We start from the raw sequence: 16046 nt of genomic DNA on the forward strand, positions 1-16046 counted from the left end.
TAATCATTAGTTCAACCAATTATAAAATAGTGTTTACTTTTATAAATGGAACCATTAATAGTATTGTCAAAAGTTTTCTTCAGATAATTTGTAGATTTTACAAGCTGAGGTCTTATAACTTTTTGGATACGGAAGCACCAAAGTAAATAAAAACAAACCATATATTATTGTTTTAGTTCACAATCACAGCGAATGGGCACTATGTTACGTAAACCAATAATCGGGTTGATTTTAATCGTTAACATTTTATTGATATTTTTTGACTCAATGCTATGTGCTAGGGGTGGACATTTTATCCGATATCTGAACCCGACCCAAAAGATTCGAATAAAAATCTGAACCAAAGTAGTAAAATACCCGAATGTATATTAAAATAGGAGAGGTTGGGTATTCGAATTCGAACGGATAATATCCGAAGCCGAATGAATATCCAAAGATAACCGAATATATCAATACTTAACTTTATATTTCTAGTTTACTTCTATAATTTTATACAATATATTTATACTGACGTTGCACATGGTTCAAAATCAGATAATATACAATTATGGATAAAATCATTTGTTGCTCAATTAAAATACATATCAAGCTCTTTTTTCTTACATTAACAAAAATTGCATCCAAAATTTTAAAATAACAACTAAATTAGTGTATTTCTATTTTTTAAGTTTTATCATCAAACTTATTAATAGTTTAATCTAATAAAAATTAGAAAACCAGTTAAGTTAAGAATATATATATTTTAAATACACTTAAACAATGAAGAATTTAATTTATTTTTCTTTCAAAATCTAAATATCCAAACTGATCCAAAATAACCGAATCCGAACTTAAAATACCAAATCTGGCCCAAAATATAAGAAATATCCGAACGGATTTTATATCTTTATTCCGAAATATCCAAAAATCTAAATACCCGAAAATTTAAATACCCGATCCAAATCCGAACGGATATCCGAATCCGAACGGATATCCAAACCCGAGCGGATATCCGAACCACGTACTATGAGCAATGATTGTTAAATCAATAATAAATGTGTTGTGATGAACATTTTCAGCTACTTTGCTTTAGTTAATTGCGTGTGTGCCAGCTTGGCATCAAATGGGTCGAGCACTTAAGGGTATGATTGGAATCGAAATGGTAGATTAATAATTTAATTTCTTAATCAGCACTCCACTTGCACTTTCCTTTGTATTTTACTAGCATTACTTTAATTCCTTGTCGTTTACTATTTCCCGTCTTTTATTACTTTTTGATGGTCTCAAAACTTTGAAAAGGCGGACAATCTATTCAGTCATGTGTTTGGAAAAACCCTAGCGAGCTAAATGATTGTTTTTTTTTTTTTGGGTAAATACATGAACAATTGCTATTAAGTTTGCATTATATAAAAGCATTCGAATATACTCCCTCTGTTCCTGAAAGTAAGATTTTCTTAAGTATGCACGCTTATTAAGAATTTAATAAATGTTTATAATTTAATTTATTTTTTACTTTATTATACACTTTCCAATAACTTTCCACCAATGAAATTTAATCAATTCAAATATTCTCAATTAATGTTCCTCAAAAGTATAAAAAAGTACCTTAACAATATAGAAAATCTATCTTTTTGTGGAACAAGAAAAAAACCTAAAACATCTTACTTTCGAGAACGGAGGTAGTATAAGTTTACTTTTTTTTTCCTTTTGAGTTTGCATTATATAAAAACATTCGAATATATATATATCTAAATCTAATATGTATTAATGATCATTCTGTGATAAAACATTGCTATTCTATGTTAACCATTGCCCAAGACAGCAACTTGGGGTTGAGGGTTACAGTGTTTTAGATCAACTTGTGTTATTTTTTTATTGTTTACTGCTATGTTCGTGACTTTGGTTATAAAAACGTTGCTAACAAACATTACGAAAGTATATTATAATCTAATAGAAAACAGTGTGTACGTTGGCAATATAGTTAATATGTGCGTTAGAGTATATCGTTATTGGATATGTTAGTATTGTATAAAAGTTTTAACCGTTAATCCTGTCGATGAGTTACTGTGCTAAAAACCAGAGATTCTATCTATGAACTACTCATATAGTCGAATATTATTTTATTAGAAGCTTTAAATATAAATCGATAATTAAGTAAAAAAAAACTTGAAGCATGTACTGAGAGGTCAATACATGAACAATTGTTTTAAAAAAAAATCATAACTCCATATATTATTAAATTCCGTCACAAAGAAAATCTGAAAAAAAAAAAAAATTAAGTTTGTTAAAACAGTAGCTAAAACGGAGCCCTACAGGCGCCGGACGAGTTCCCCGGCCAGTTTTCAACTCCCATATGAGGCAAACTTATTGGTAAATTGAAGAACGGCAAGCTTCCGCCTCCACCTCCGTTGGTGGCTTCCGTGTACATATTTCCTCCGCCGCTTTGGACTTGTAACTGCTCCTCGTGCTCGTCCAAAGGCAACCTTTCATACGCCACGTTCGTAAAAGAAGCCGCCATGACCATCACCGGCCCCGCCGCCATCAATTCTCCAACGACGTTACCTCCAACGACTTGTCCCTGAGCTCCGGCGAGGAATATCGTCAAGTTCGTCGCTCCTGGAGGAGCAGGCGGCGGGAGAAAAGATCCAGAGAGGGAAAGAATCTCGAAAGTGCCTCGCAAAGTCACAACAGCTCCGACCGCCGTCGGCTGACGGATGCTGACGTTAGTGACGGTTCCTGTTCCGGAAAGAACGCAAATCCCTCGCTGTCTCCGCCGCGCGTAAGTGGAGATACACTCGAAGACGTCGCAGCCACTTCCGACTTCAAAAATGTGAGCCCTAAGAGTGTTTGCGCTCTCGCGCGTGACGATCATTGGAGGTTTCGGTTTGTTCTTCGATCCAGCTGGACGGCCACGTGGACGCCGCATAACGAGCTCACCGCTCCCTCCTCCGCCGCCATCGCCTAGTCCAGAGTTGTCATTAGAAGCTATCAAATCCAAACCTTGATGATGGTTATGGTTATGATGGTGGTTTCCTCCAGCGTCATCTCCGTGGTGGTTGTCGGTGGAGAACTGGCCAACACCGCCGCCTTCGACGTTGTGAACGTAGCGAGAAGTTGTGCCTAGATCGAGACCAGCCATGCCAATATCAAACTGAGAAAAAAAACAAACAAAATATATTTAAAAAGGGAGTTGGGATTTTTAAAACGTAATTAGGGATTCTAATGATTTAGGTTTAGATTTAATGTAAGAGATAGCAGACAAGCATAAAATTTATAAAAAGGCTGAGAAGAAACTATATAGAAACCTGAGAAATCAAATATTTATGAAAGGGGAGAAAGGGGAAGAAGAAGAAGTAGAAGACCAAGTCTTGTCGCTAGACCCAATTGGCCCCAATAGACAATTATTATAATTTATAAGGTCTTGTACATCTGTTTGTTCAAAAAAAAGAAGGTCTTGTACATCTGTATATAGTGCAGTATAAATATGTATTAGATCAAATCAAATTCGAGTCCAAGCTACTCGTAATGAAGTCTTAGTTATTATATTGTCGAGTATGTATAAAGACATTGCGGTTCTAGCTAGATTTGTTATATGTATATGTTATTGAAGAATCTGCCATTGTACTAGAGTACTAGTTTATGTTTTCTGGCTTTATATATAAAGGATTGGACATTTGGAGACAACATCGAGATCCCAAGAATGTGAAAATATATAGTTTGTTTGATCTTTTCACATTAGTTTTATAAATTTATTAACAATCCATCTCTCGTTAATTAGACTTTTTTGCAAATAGATTTAGAGAGGACATTCTTAGTAAAAATCAGTACATCCTATCGGTGAACCAATACATAGAGTCATAAACTAATGAAAACATATACAAATGAGTTACGTATAAGATTTAGACAAAGAAAGCATTACGTTGCCATGAAGTATTAAATTTTCCATAATGTCCCCCCCATTAGTTCTGATTGTCTATGCCGATTAATTATGATTCGGACATACTCTTCGGCCAAACAAATATTTAAGGGAAATTTACTGCAAGTCTTCAATATACACGAATTCAAATAAACTAATACGCTTACAGATGTTAATGTTTTCTAGGCTTCTAGCCGTGTTTACTATTAAAATCTTGAGCACCTATGCATCTTGTAGGACAAATAAGTACTTTGTGTTGTAATATAATTTGGAGCATCAAATGGATGACGATGAACTCAGTTCTAATTTAAACTATAGTTAGTTAACCAAGTTGACCAATTAACTATGGTTTCTTTATTTTCTTTGTCAACGATTAACCATGGTCAACAACTTAAAATCCTTTATTATTTTGATTAGTTTAAAATAAATTAAGAGGAGAATCGTTAAACAAAGGGAAGCAACGCGGCGATTCATGCGGTCAAGTGAGGGGTGCGCAGCGACGCGTGGTTCCACGCCCTTATGAGTTATGATACTCGCTTGCCCTTTTGGCTAAAACAATCATCAGTGCTTAGACCATATTTATCCCTAAGAAGCTCAAATGGGTTTCTTAGATTTTTTTTAGCTAAAAAAAATAAAATTAAAAAACAAACCAATCGTAGACTGCCACGAGTCAGTGGGGTCAGCGAACAGTGTAACAAACTCACTAAAATCGGTTCTTAATTAGTAGTTTTTGTAACCGATTCTTAAAGGTTTTGTGGAGGCCCACGCACTAAGAACCTCACTAAAAACCCCGGATAAACATGCTCTTAGAAACGAATTATATTTTGAAGTTTCTAAAACTCTATATTTGAAGTTTAGAGATGTTATTCTCCAAAATCAAAACTTCAAACTCAATTTTTAAAACTATTTGTATTTTATAATATGATCCTTATATTTATCATAACTAATTTGAATTCATAAAAATTTTATAAATAACTAGCATATATAAACATATTACAACAATATTAATTAATAAAATATAAAATTTTAACAAAATAACTTAATTAATATTAAACTTCAATCAAAATACCATATTATTCCATAAAGTGATTTTCGTAATGCATATATGATCTACTAGTGCATTTTGAAGTAAAAATGGTTATCCTCATTTTTAATTTGTAGATTAGAGATAAAAATTGTTGAAATTGAGTGATATAAATAATTGTAAACGCATTAGATAAGAACAAGAAAGTAAAAGAGAAACATAAAATATTTCTAAAAGACTAATTTTTATCGATGATATTAATACTCGTGAATATATTCAATATAAACAAAAAAGAATTGTACCAAAAGACATCATCAACAACAACAACAATCATCTTCAGTTACACAAAAAAATTGGACAATATTTAGAAATTTTGGAGGTTCCGGTTCAAATTTACCGACTATTAGTATTGTTGTAATATTTAAATTTGTGTAATATTTATATCTTCATGTAACTTTTTAAAAGTTTTTTTGTTAAGTTTCTTTTGTATATTTTTGTTATTTAAATCTAGTTTAACGGATTAGATCTAAAGGGATAGACTTTGCAAAGGCGGACAACGTGTGACGGCTTCTTATGCTATTGTGGCGATGGAGCCATTTTAATACCAAATCAAGAAGCCGACCATTAATTATTAATCAGCATTGTCAATTATCAATTCTACTCTACCTAGATTATTAAAATGATCAAGATTCCATTAATCACTAATTGAATACAAGAGCTGATTAATTGCACTGGACTTCAGAGTTAATTTATTTATAAATGTATATAACGTCTAATAATTTAATCCGTCTGTTGCCATTGTGTTGTCTGTGAGTGCTTTTATGCTCGTTGCGACAAAATATAATATACATGTTAATCATATATATAGCAATATATAATTGCTAAAATACGTACCAAACATTTGTTAGTCTTTTGGATAGAAAACAGTTCGAAATTTGAGATATGCCCACAACGTTACGTAGTGACTCGTGTCATGTAAAAGTTTATCAACAACCACAATCAACAAACAATAACATTGATTATGTAAAATAACATCACAGTCAAACTCGAATATGATAAGTCTGAAATAATTTAGTTAATCAATTTAACTAGACACATTTAAACTAGTTTACGCACGACCGGAAGTATTTAAAGTAATGTCCATACACCCAGCATGATGTTTCCGTTGGTTATTCTTTGTATATATATTGTAACAGCCAATATGAGACCATTCCATAATTTTTCATACCAGAATATGCATCAATTTCTATATAGATATATTGATCTGATCTGATGATAAGATAAATTTAAAATAAGACCGTTATTGTGAGTAGATTAATTAGTTTAATAAATTATATACGAACGCAAGCATCTTATTATAGTGACATTTTTGGAATCTTCTCCGCATATTATGTATAACAAACTAAAGCCATCGTGAATATAAAAATGGTAAGATTTGTTAAGAGTTCGAACATACAACTAAACGTTTATAACCAGATATTCTCCGTCTCGTCGGTCCATGATGTAAACAATGTTAGTAGATATATAGAGATAATTCTACTAAGAATCGCTTGTTTGCTTTAATTATTTCAACCAATTTTAAAAGTATTTAATTTATGTTTGTGTTAATATATGGTATAAGTATTTTTACAGATAAGGCTACGGTGTTTTTTTTGTTGCCTAGATCCAGCCACGCCATTAAACTAAAAATGTAATTTGAAATATTAATTACCAGTAAAATTAAAAAGGAAAAGTATTTTCTGTTAAAATAGAAAAAACCAAAAAAAAAAAATCCTTACGTGCGAAGTTGGTTTTAGAATGATTTAAGTCTGAACCTCAAAGGATAAATAAATGTAATCTGGAATATTTCTTACCAATATAACAAGGCTTGCTCCTCCACATGATTCTTCTACCGACTACTGGCGTTGATTTGTCGTTTTCTGAAATTGTGAAAGTATTAAGAGCTAACTAAGAAGAAGACAGCCCAGTTGACAAAAAATGACGATGATTAAGATGTTGAAGTCATTGTCTAATTTAATCATTTTTCAAACTTTGTATGTTACTCTAAATATTCCGTGACTATAGGCATATTCGAAGACTCTAAAAAGTGACAAAAGGATTCATGGTTTCGTCTCAGTAGAGGCCCATGTTGGAAGCTCAACCCGAGAACAAGAGAAGCACGGAGGCGTCACATGGATTAGCCGCATTACAGAACGTGGAAGAGGTTGGTGACTGTGAGCTCTCAGATTTTCATGACAAAAGAAGAAACCGAACTGTGACACTAACTTGAAAGGCTCTCGAATGTTGATTGAAATGAATGTGTTAGTTGTGTTCTTTAGTTTCGCTTATGATTGCTTTGTCCATTCAAACAGACATGAGTCAAAGTGAGTTTAAAGAGAGACTCAAGCTTTATTGTTCTTTAGCCTCACAAGTAGGAACAAATACAAGTTTATGTTATGTATATATATGCAGCTGTTCTAAATTTTATGGAGACCTAATTTCTCTAGTTATTACTACTATACGCGCCCCCCCCCCCATACCCAAAAAATTACACACAAATCCACCCCCAACCAGTTACAATCTATAGATGATTTTAAAACCGTTCATTCATCAGCGGTCTCCGATCTAAGCCGTTCGATCCTCCGACGTAACCTTCTACGGTGATCATGTATTTTCCACAGCCCATGCCCTAATATTACCGTCGAGTATATACCATGTGTCATCATCGGTGCTAAGATATTGTCCGTCTGGAAATGTAATAAAAAAAACAAACATTAATATCAACTGGAACCAGAAAAATTATTGCATACTAAACCGAACCGGAGACTGTACCTGAACCCATTCAATACCGAGGTAGAACGCTAAGACTCCTTCCAGGAGGGGAGAGTAAATCTTCTTCATCTGTCTCTTCTCGTACCATGCTGTATACAACATGGAGAGCTTTAATTGTGTGCTAACTAAACCGGTTTGCAGTTTCTTGTTCTCCAAGTTATCCCTTGATCCTCTCAAATCTTATCTTGAAGCAATATGATCATAAAATGAAGAGAAAGGGAGAAGGAGATAGTACCAGACAAAAGCTTCTTAAAATCATCGCGGCGTGACCTTAGAACCGGGGCAACAATGTATGTCGGGTCTGAAAATGAAAATGAAAATGAGAATGAGAAAGGACAGAACCAGGTAAGCAATTAGAAAAATAAATAAAGATCAAAGATCGTAACCTTTTGGAGAAGCAGCAAGAAAGTAGAGGGAGCCTGTGAGAGTGGCGGTGATCACGGCTGCAAATGCTTGAGCAAATGGGACAAATGGAGGCAAGACTCCGGTCTAGAGGTAAACAACAACAATAGCATATGAAATCCATGAATATTTTATAAATGAGAAAACTACAAGTAGAAAAAATGTGAAGGATAGAGTTTTAATGTACCAGAGATGCCATGCCTCTAGAATCTGTCATCAGTTGTGTTCCTTTCAAGAATATATCAGACAGAGCACCCTGTGATAATCATAGATTTAATCAGCAACAATTCAATGAAAGTGAATTATACTTGGCTAAAGTTTAATGAAACCAAACCTGTACAGCAACACGGTAAAAGAGCTCTTCTCCTATGGAACTGGCCGCAACAATGAGTATAAACTGGAGAACATTAAGCAGAAACTCAAAACTCAAAAGACTACGAAATTGAAAGATTTCAAAACTTAGGAAACAATAGCTCAGTTTATATTTATAATTTATTAACCTGCCATGGGGACATTCCGAAGAAAAAGCCTCTTAGTTCCTCATCTTCCACATCTCTGATGGCTCGAGCATGGGGTGATAGTTTCACAACCTCATCCTAAAATCAGAAAGAAAAGTGTTTTTCTTTTCAAAAACCAATCCAAACAAATATTATAAGAACTAAGCAAAAAAAAATAAAAAATTATAAGAATCAAAAGAAGACTAATCCTCACATCGAGAATGAAGAGAAGAGCCATGATAGGTGGAGTAGCATAGCCAAGACCGGCGAGAAGTGCATCAAGAGAAGGATCAAATCCACCAGAAGAGTCAATACCAGTCACTGAACATATGACTCTTCCTGCTACAGCCATTGCTCCATATATTCCTAATTAAAGAAAAAAAAATTAAAATCTTAATCCACACAAAAGTTGCTAATGATCATCATTAGCTCATTTGTAAAAAGTACTCACCGATCCCGTAAGTAAGTCTAACCACGGCGCCGATTTTGTCCCAGACCGGGAAATCAACGGTGGTGGAGTTAGCAAAGCCACGGTCAAGTGTAGTAACTTCCATGACAGGACCGGCGAACTGTCTTGCTCCTCCTCCTCCGCTGCTGTCTGTCTTCTCCATCCCTTCCGTGCTTCGTCCAGCGGAAGCTTTAACGCTTCTTGAATTTTCTCCACCGTTGAGTCTCATTCTCAAGCTCCTTCTTATCTCCGGGAAGTCACTAATACTAGTTGAGGAGGAAGAAGAGGAAGAAGAGCATATGCCTGTCCGACAAAACGAGGCTGAGTTGGTGTAAGAGAGTAACGGAAGCTCCATTGTCGCTCTGTCGAGCTAATCGTAAACTAATAATCTCTCACTCGTGATCTTCGTACGTCGTCTTTTTCATTTGCCTTTTCACTTCTTCTGCTGCTTATTTGTGTTCTTCCCTTTGAATTTATACAGAATCTAAAACTGGAGAGATAAGGTTTGTTCTTGTCCGCCGGATTTTTATCGTGTGGCTGATAGGGTATTTGATGTAGATGAAGCATATCTCTATAACCAACCAGTATCTGACACGTAGAGATAGCATTGGTCGGGATTCAGAATCTGTTCCCAAGGAAGGTAACTGCCCTGTCATTTATGTCGACCTATCCATGCGCGACACGTGGAATAAAGGCATATCCATGCAGATTCTGCAAATTTGCGTGGAAATCTAAATAATACACAGAATTTGCAAAGCAGAGTTTTACACAACGCGACAGTCACAGACGGATGCTATGAGTGTATCCACCCACGTACATGGCCTTTTAGTTGGGTCATGTGTGCTGTAATGCTTTTACCAAAGACTGACATATACTAATGGATCGGGAAAAGTAGACTGACATGGCTCTCGTCGACGATGGAAAACGGCGAGTTCTCAACCGGTGGCTATCCTCGACTAAGGAAACATCGATTTCTCTCTCGCGGTGGCGATTGTTTCTCAAAGGAATCTTAAGGTAAAGCGTGTCTTTGATTCTTTCAACTATGCATGTCTTTGATTGTTTCAACTATGCATGTCTTTGATTGTGCCGGTTCTTGTTCGTGAACCGTAAAAAATTGAAATACTAATTCTTTTTTTGTTTCTGTCTTTGTGTCGTTACATGGATGGATGAAGAGGCATGATTCATATCAAGCTACAACAAAAGGGCTACGACTATTCAGACAGGTAAAACTTTCATCTTTACTCTGATCCTATTGAATAAAGCATTGTTTGTATTCGTTGGTGGTTTGCGATTGATTATGTTGCGATTGATTCTTGTTTTGAATGTATTGAATCGTCAGTAATATGGATGGTGTAGTGTGATGATTGCGTTAGGTTATGGTTCTGTTAAGATAATAAATTGAAGCTATGGTTTGATAGATATGAATTGTTTGAATAAAACCTTTCTCTTTACTATGTTTGCAAGTTCGGTGGGTGTTATGAAGCCGCAACTAGAGAGAAAAGTAGCGGATGCAATGAGAATGATGTCCTGAAAAGAGATCATGACAAGAAGAAATTCACCCTTGAGCATGCTTGGAAGGAGTTGCGGAACGATCAGAAGTGGTGTGACCTTGCCACTGCCAAAAACGATGGAGGCTCTAAGAAGAGGAAGTGTGATGATGGTGCAGATTCATCAAGCTCTCAAGCTACTGAATCAAAGCATCCCGCGGGTGTGAAGGCTGCAAAGGCCCATGGTAAGAAGACTATGGCAGAGGAGAATGCGCTGAATGAGTTTCAGAGAATGTGGGACATTAAATAGCAGGACTTGGCAATAAAGGAGAGGTTATCGAAGATGAGTCTACTTGACTCTCTTATTGCAAAAAAAGAACCTCTAGCCGACTATGAAGAAGCCCTCAAGGAGAAGCTCATCAGTGACTTAATGTCTAATTAGTTTAAGTGTACGTGTAGCTGCTTAAGTCTAGAATTTTAACTCTTTGTTGCTTGTTTCTTGTTAAGTCTCGGTTGCTCGGAAATGATGATGTATCAGCTTACTGTTTAAGTTTGATTTGTGTTTCCTATCTTTGTTAACTCTCTATTTCTTGTTTTGTGTTTTAATGTTTAATGTTAAAGTTTAATTTGTGTTTCCTGTCTTTGATTAATGTTTTCATGACTTGTTTATGACACTTACTTTTCAGGTCAAGCAGAGGGAGCAAACAGACATAAGGAGTAGAGTTTTAGTCTTGTGGTCTTGTCGTGGAACAAACAGAGACAAGGAGTAGAGTTGTGGTCTTGTGGTCTTGTCGTGGAGCAAACAGAGACAAGGAGTAGAGTTGCAGTCTTGTGATCTTATCGTGGAGCAAACAGAGACAAGGAGTAGAGTTGTAGTCTTGTGTCACAGAGTGAAAGAGTTGTAGTCTTGTGTCACGGAGTCTCGTTCATGCATGTTGTCAGGAGTCTTGTTTTTTTTCAACGTGTATTGTTGTAATCTTGTGTCACGAGATGAAGTACCAAATATCATGGTTTGTTCTTTCACAAACTGATTCTCTATATAAAGTCTCGTTGTACTTTTCACAAACTCATTCTCTCCTTCTCAAAAAACAAAGATCATGTTTTGATCAAACAAAGATCATTCTCTCTTTCATTTGTATTTTTTTTTGAACACCAATATGATCGTTTGATCACAAAATCAATCCCTCCTCATAAAACAAAGATCATGGTTTGATCAAACAAAGATCATTCTCTCTTTCATTTGTTTTTTTTTCTAACACCAATATGATCGTTTGATCACAAACTCAAATTCATTTGTTTTTTTTAACTCTCCAAAAATGGCATCTTCTTCTCATAATACCTTTAATGGATCAATTGATGATACTTTTGATCAATATTTTGAACAACATTTTGATCAAACGTTCAAGAATTTTTCCATTCATAATGGTGTTCAAGAAGAAGAAAGGAAAAGAAGAAAAAAACTTGTTTATATCGAGAGAAATTGTGAAGAATTTGACGTACGTTTATGGAATGATTATTTCAGTGAAACTCTAACATACCCTCACAATCTATTCCGATGACGATTTAGAATGAACAAATCATTGTTCATGCATATTGTTGATCGACTCTCCAATGAAGTTCATTTCTTTCGACAAAAAAAAATGGTCTCGGAAGGCTTAGTCTCTCTCCACTTCAAAAATGCACAGCAGCCATTCGTGTCTTAGCCTATGGCAATGCGGCTGATACGGTCGACGAATACCTCCGACTCGGTGAAACTACTACACGGTCATGTTTGGAAAATTTTGTGGAAGGAATAATTTATTTATTCGGCAATGAGTACCTGAGATGACCAACACCGGCTGATCTTCACGTCTACTTGATATTGGAGAGCATTATGGATTTTTTGGGATGATAGGAAGCATCGACTGTATGCACTGGGAATGGAAGAATTTTCCCACCGTTTGGAAATGTCAATATTCACGTGGTTTGGGAAAATCCACAATCGTTTTAGAGGCGGTTGCTTCGTATGATCTATGGATATGACATGCATTTTTTGGACCTCCAGGTACCTTAAATGATATCAATGTTCTTGACCGCTCACCTGTTTTTGATGACATAATTAATGGTCAAGCTCCGCAAGTCACCTACTCTGTGAATGGAAGAGAGTACCATTTGGCTTACTATCTCACCGATGGTATTTATCCGAAATGAGCAACTTTTATCCAATTCATTCCAATACCACAAGGTCCGAAAGCGATTTTATTTGCTCAACATCAAGAAGCTGTCCGAAAAGATGTCGAGCGTACTTTTGGAGTCTTGCAAGCTCGCTTTGCCATTGTTAAAAATCCTGCACTTTTTTGGGATAAAGTCAAAATTGGGAATATTATGAGAGCATGTATCATCCTCCATAATATGATAGTGGAAAATGAACGAGATGGGTACACTCAATTTGATGTTTCAGAGTTCCAACAAGACGAGGACAACAGAAGTTCACATGTGGATCTCACGTATTCTACAGATATCTCTACAAATATCGTCAATATGATGGGTGCTCGAACTTGAATTCGTGATAGACAAATGCATCAACAACTCAAACATGATTAGGTTGAACATATATAGCGTAAATTTGGACGTGATGAAGACAAAAACTGAGCTCAGATGTTTCTTTCAAATTATTCTAGTTTATTTTTAATCTATGTTTTTATGTTTTTGATATCTCATGATTTTTAAAGTTTTTAGCATCTATTTCTTAATCATACCTGCGTTTTGAATTGCATTTAGGTGTCTACATTGCATATATTTGTTCATTTGTATGCATTAAGGGTTGGATTGCACATTTGAGAAGTTTGGGGCAAAAACGCAAGGTTATAATTGCAAATTACAGAGTTTGTGGCCAGTTTGAGAACCATCAAGAGTCAGGGGACCATTCTGCAAATTCGAAGGTCTTGATTGCACAATCTGAAGTCTATGGGTCAATTCGTGAGGTCATTTCTGCACATTCCAAAGTATTGGGCCGACTTGTAAGTAACCAGCAGTTGAGGGACCTGTTTTGCAAACTTCTGGGAAATCACCATTGGAGTTGTTTGATCTTCTTCTCGCCGGATCCGGAGCAAAACGACGACGAGGGAGCTGATCACTGCGGGGAGGAGATGACTTGGACCAGAGATCCCGTGGTGGAGAAGCCGATGACGAGTTACGACCGGAGAGCTTGATGCCACCGCCGGAGAAGCTTGTTTCATGGTTGAGACTTGGGCTCGAGTTTGATTTGGCGAGGAAGAGGAGACACACAGAGACACATCAACCGGAGAAGTAGAGCCGCGTCAGAGAGAAGCTCAAACCCATATGCGATGATACGGTGGCGCAGTCACGACTTGGTCAAGGCGAGGAAGATGAAGTCAAGCTCGAGTAGAGGAGAGGCTCTAGTAGAACAGAGACGACGAACCATAGTCTCCAAGATCGGGCTATAGCGGTTTGATGCCATCGGGGACGAGAAGTTGTTGTATCTGGAGCATAGCTCACAGTGGTCTTCAGTTGCGGGAAGACGTACCCGCTCGGGAACGTAGCGAGCTCGGGAGCGGCCACACGGAGTAGGAAGGCCGAGTCGTTGCACTTCACGCGACCCATGGAGCGGCTTGGTGAAGCGGGAATAAGAGTCCGCTCGCTTTGGTGATCTGATGCGAAACCAATTTGTTGACCGGTTTAATCCGGTTTGACCCTGTTTAATTCAATTAAACCAGCACGACTTGTACACTTCTATAAATAGATTTAGACCTAAAAACCCTAGTTTTATCTCATTTTCTCTCAAGATTTTGTCTAAACTTGTAAAAGCTTGAATCTTTTGATAATCTAAGGAAGTATTTCATCTTATATTTGTGTTTCTCTTGCTCATTAACATGATTAGCCTTGATCCTTACATGGGTTTAAGGTTTCTCATAAAGATAAGTGAATAGTGACCTTGTGATTCATGGGTTAGATTAGGGTGATTAGGTGGATATTTAGGATGTTTATTGCTTGATTAACATTGTTCTATGCTTGCTAAATGTTCTTAATGCTAGATTAAACTTGATCACTCTCATCTAGACCTTAAGCTATTTTACGCCTGAAGGTGTTTGTTAAAACGCTTGAATGAACTTAGTATTGTCTTTTACATACTTGGCCAACGACAATTGATGTCTGAGATGTTTAAGTGGTTAGTAGACTTGTGATTCATGCATGCTTGATTGCGTTAGCCAACGACAGTTGATGTTTAATTCATGATTAGCATAGGGGTTATTGCCACGACAGTGGATTAATCTATATTGAATGAGATCTAGACCTGTAGACTTGTTGATTGTTTTGCTTGAACATCCTAGATTGAACCTTGATCACCTTATATCAATTATCATTGTCCATGGATCCATCCTTAACATTTGATTGAATTCTTGCACTTATTTCTTGATTGGATTTGACATCACCTTGTTTATATTTCTAGGATATTAGTTTGTTACAAATCATCCATCTTCTTGTTTTCTTAGATTAAGGAAACTTGTGTATTCTTGGTGTTATAGATCATTAGTTCCTCGTGGATTCGATCCTAAAATGCTACAATGACATACCATTCGATTTTGGTATTGTTGGCACATTAGATTAATTGGTGTGTGCTTAAACGCTTAATCAGTTTTATTTTTAAATCTATGTTTAAAATGTAATTTTTTACTATGATTTATTTAATAAATGTTTTTTTTAATATAACAATGTTTAATAATTTTTTTTAAAAAACCGTAATTAAGAGACTACCATTGGAGCACAAAAAAATAGTGTCTCTTAGCTAAATCTCTTAACTAACTTTTAATAATTAAAAAGTCATTAAGAGATTTTAAGTGGGTATATGGGTTAATGATGCTCTTATGAAACGTGAAATTTATGCCTTCAATATGTGTTCAAATTAGTCTTTGCATGTTGCATTCACGATAACAAATTGTTTGTTATTGTGAAGCGTGGAATTCATGTCTTACAGTAGCATGTAGAGTGTTTGTTTGAACTTTGAAGCTACGAGTGGTTGACTAGCTAGAACCTGGAAACAGAAAAAAAAAACAACAAAAATCTGGAATAAATTGTTGAATTTTGTTAAGATTTGGCATGAAAATAAATCCAGATTGATTAAGTTAAACCAAGACATGTCAAATGATAAGATCTAAAAATATTTTTAATATATTTATGGAAAAGTACACAATTTTTTTCAATCCAGTCAGGTTAATGTAAAATATGCTATTTATCTCTTCGATAAAAAAAATATAAAAATAACTCATGTGTTTCTTATCTTTCTAAACCAATTGTAAAGAATAGCTTAATCTTTGTTTTAAAATTATAGTGGCTTGCTTCCTGGGTCCAAAGACATAGTATATGTGATCTATAGATAAACATTTATTTGTGTATATTTAGTTTTCCTCATTCTTCTTCTCTTCTCAATTCTGCATGCTTTTTTTTTCAAATTTACGTCAACAAATTCGGTAGAAGGTGCATC

The 16046-nt window shown here is 35.6% G+C and overlaps 3 protein-coding genes across 4 annotated transcripts; 1 reads left to right on the plus strand and 2 right to left on the minus strand.

Annotated features, from left to right (window-relative positions):
* Positions 1 to 1689: 1689 nt before the first annotated feature.
* On the minus strand, positions 1690 to 4447 carry LOC106414494 (AT-hook motif nuclear-localized protein 21-like). The gene is made up of 2 exons (XM_013855141.3): positions 3285 to 4447; positions 1690 to 3130 (listed from the first exon to the last, which is right to left on the minus strand). Exon 2 carries the CDS (start codon positions 3116 to 3118, stop codon positions 2276 to 2278), a length of 843 nt encoding a protein of 280 aa, XP_013710595.2. The 5' UTR covers positions 3119 to 3130; positions 3285 to 4447; the 3' UTR covers positions 1690 to 2275.
* A 2836-nt stretch (positions 4448 to 7283) lies between these two features.
* Positions 7284 to 9593, minus strand: BNAC04G09850D. Its single transcript, XM_048754565.1, has 9 exons — positions 9081 to 9593; positions 8844 to 8995; positions 8633 to 8728; positions 8467 to 8529; positions 8320 to 8388; positions 8117 to 8219; positions 7966 to 8031; positions 7731 to 7819; positions 7284 to 7645 (listed from the first exon to the last, which is right to left on the minus strand). The coding sequence occupies exons 1-9, from the start codon at positions 9430 to 9432 to the stop codon at positions 7502 to 7504; spliced, it is 1134 nt and encodes a 377-aa protein (XP_048610522.1). The 5' UTR covers positions 9433 to 9593; the 3' UTR covers positions 7284 to 7501.
* A 228-nt stretch (positions 9594 to 9821) lies between these two features.
* LOC111211090 (glutathione S-transferase T2-like) lies at positions 9822 to 11621 on the plus strand. 2 transcript variants are annotated; one of them, XR_007322387.1, is made up of 4 exons: positions 9822 to 10091; positions 10240 to 10300; positions 10542 to 11013; positions 11251 to 11621. XR_007322387.1 is itself a non-coding variant. In XM_022711962.2 (3 exons), the coding sequence occupies exons 1-3, from the start codon at positions 9979 to 9981 to the stop codon at positions 10872 to 10874; spliced, it is 507 nt and encodes a 168-aa protein (XP_022567683.2). In that variant the 5' UTR covers positions 9822 to 9978; the 3' UTR covers positions 10875 to 11198. The 2 variants fall into 2 exon arrangements, 1 of the variants encoding a protein (XP_022567683.2); XM_022711962.2 differs by lacking the exon at positions 11251 to 11621 and having other exon boundaries at positions 10542 to 11198.
* Positions 11622 to 16046: the final 4425 nt, after the last annotated feature.

The sequence above is a fragment of the Brassica napus genome, chromosome C4 (genome assembly GCF_020379485.1).
Source record: "Brassica napus cultivar Da-Ae chromosome C4, Da-Ae, whole genome shotgun sequence".
Classification (NCBI taxonomy): Eukaryota; Viridiplantae; Streptophyta; class Magnoliopsida; order Brassicales; family Brassicaceae; genus Brassica; species Brassica napus.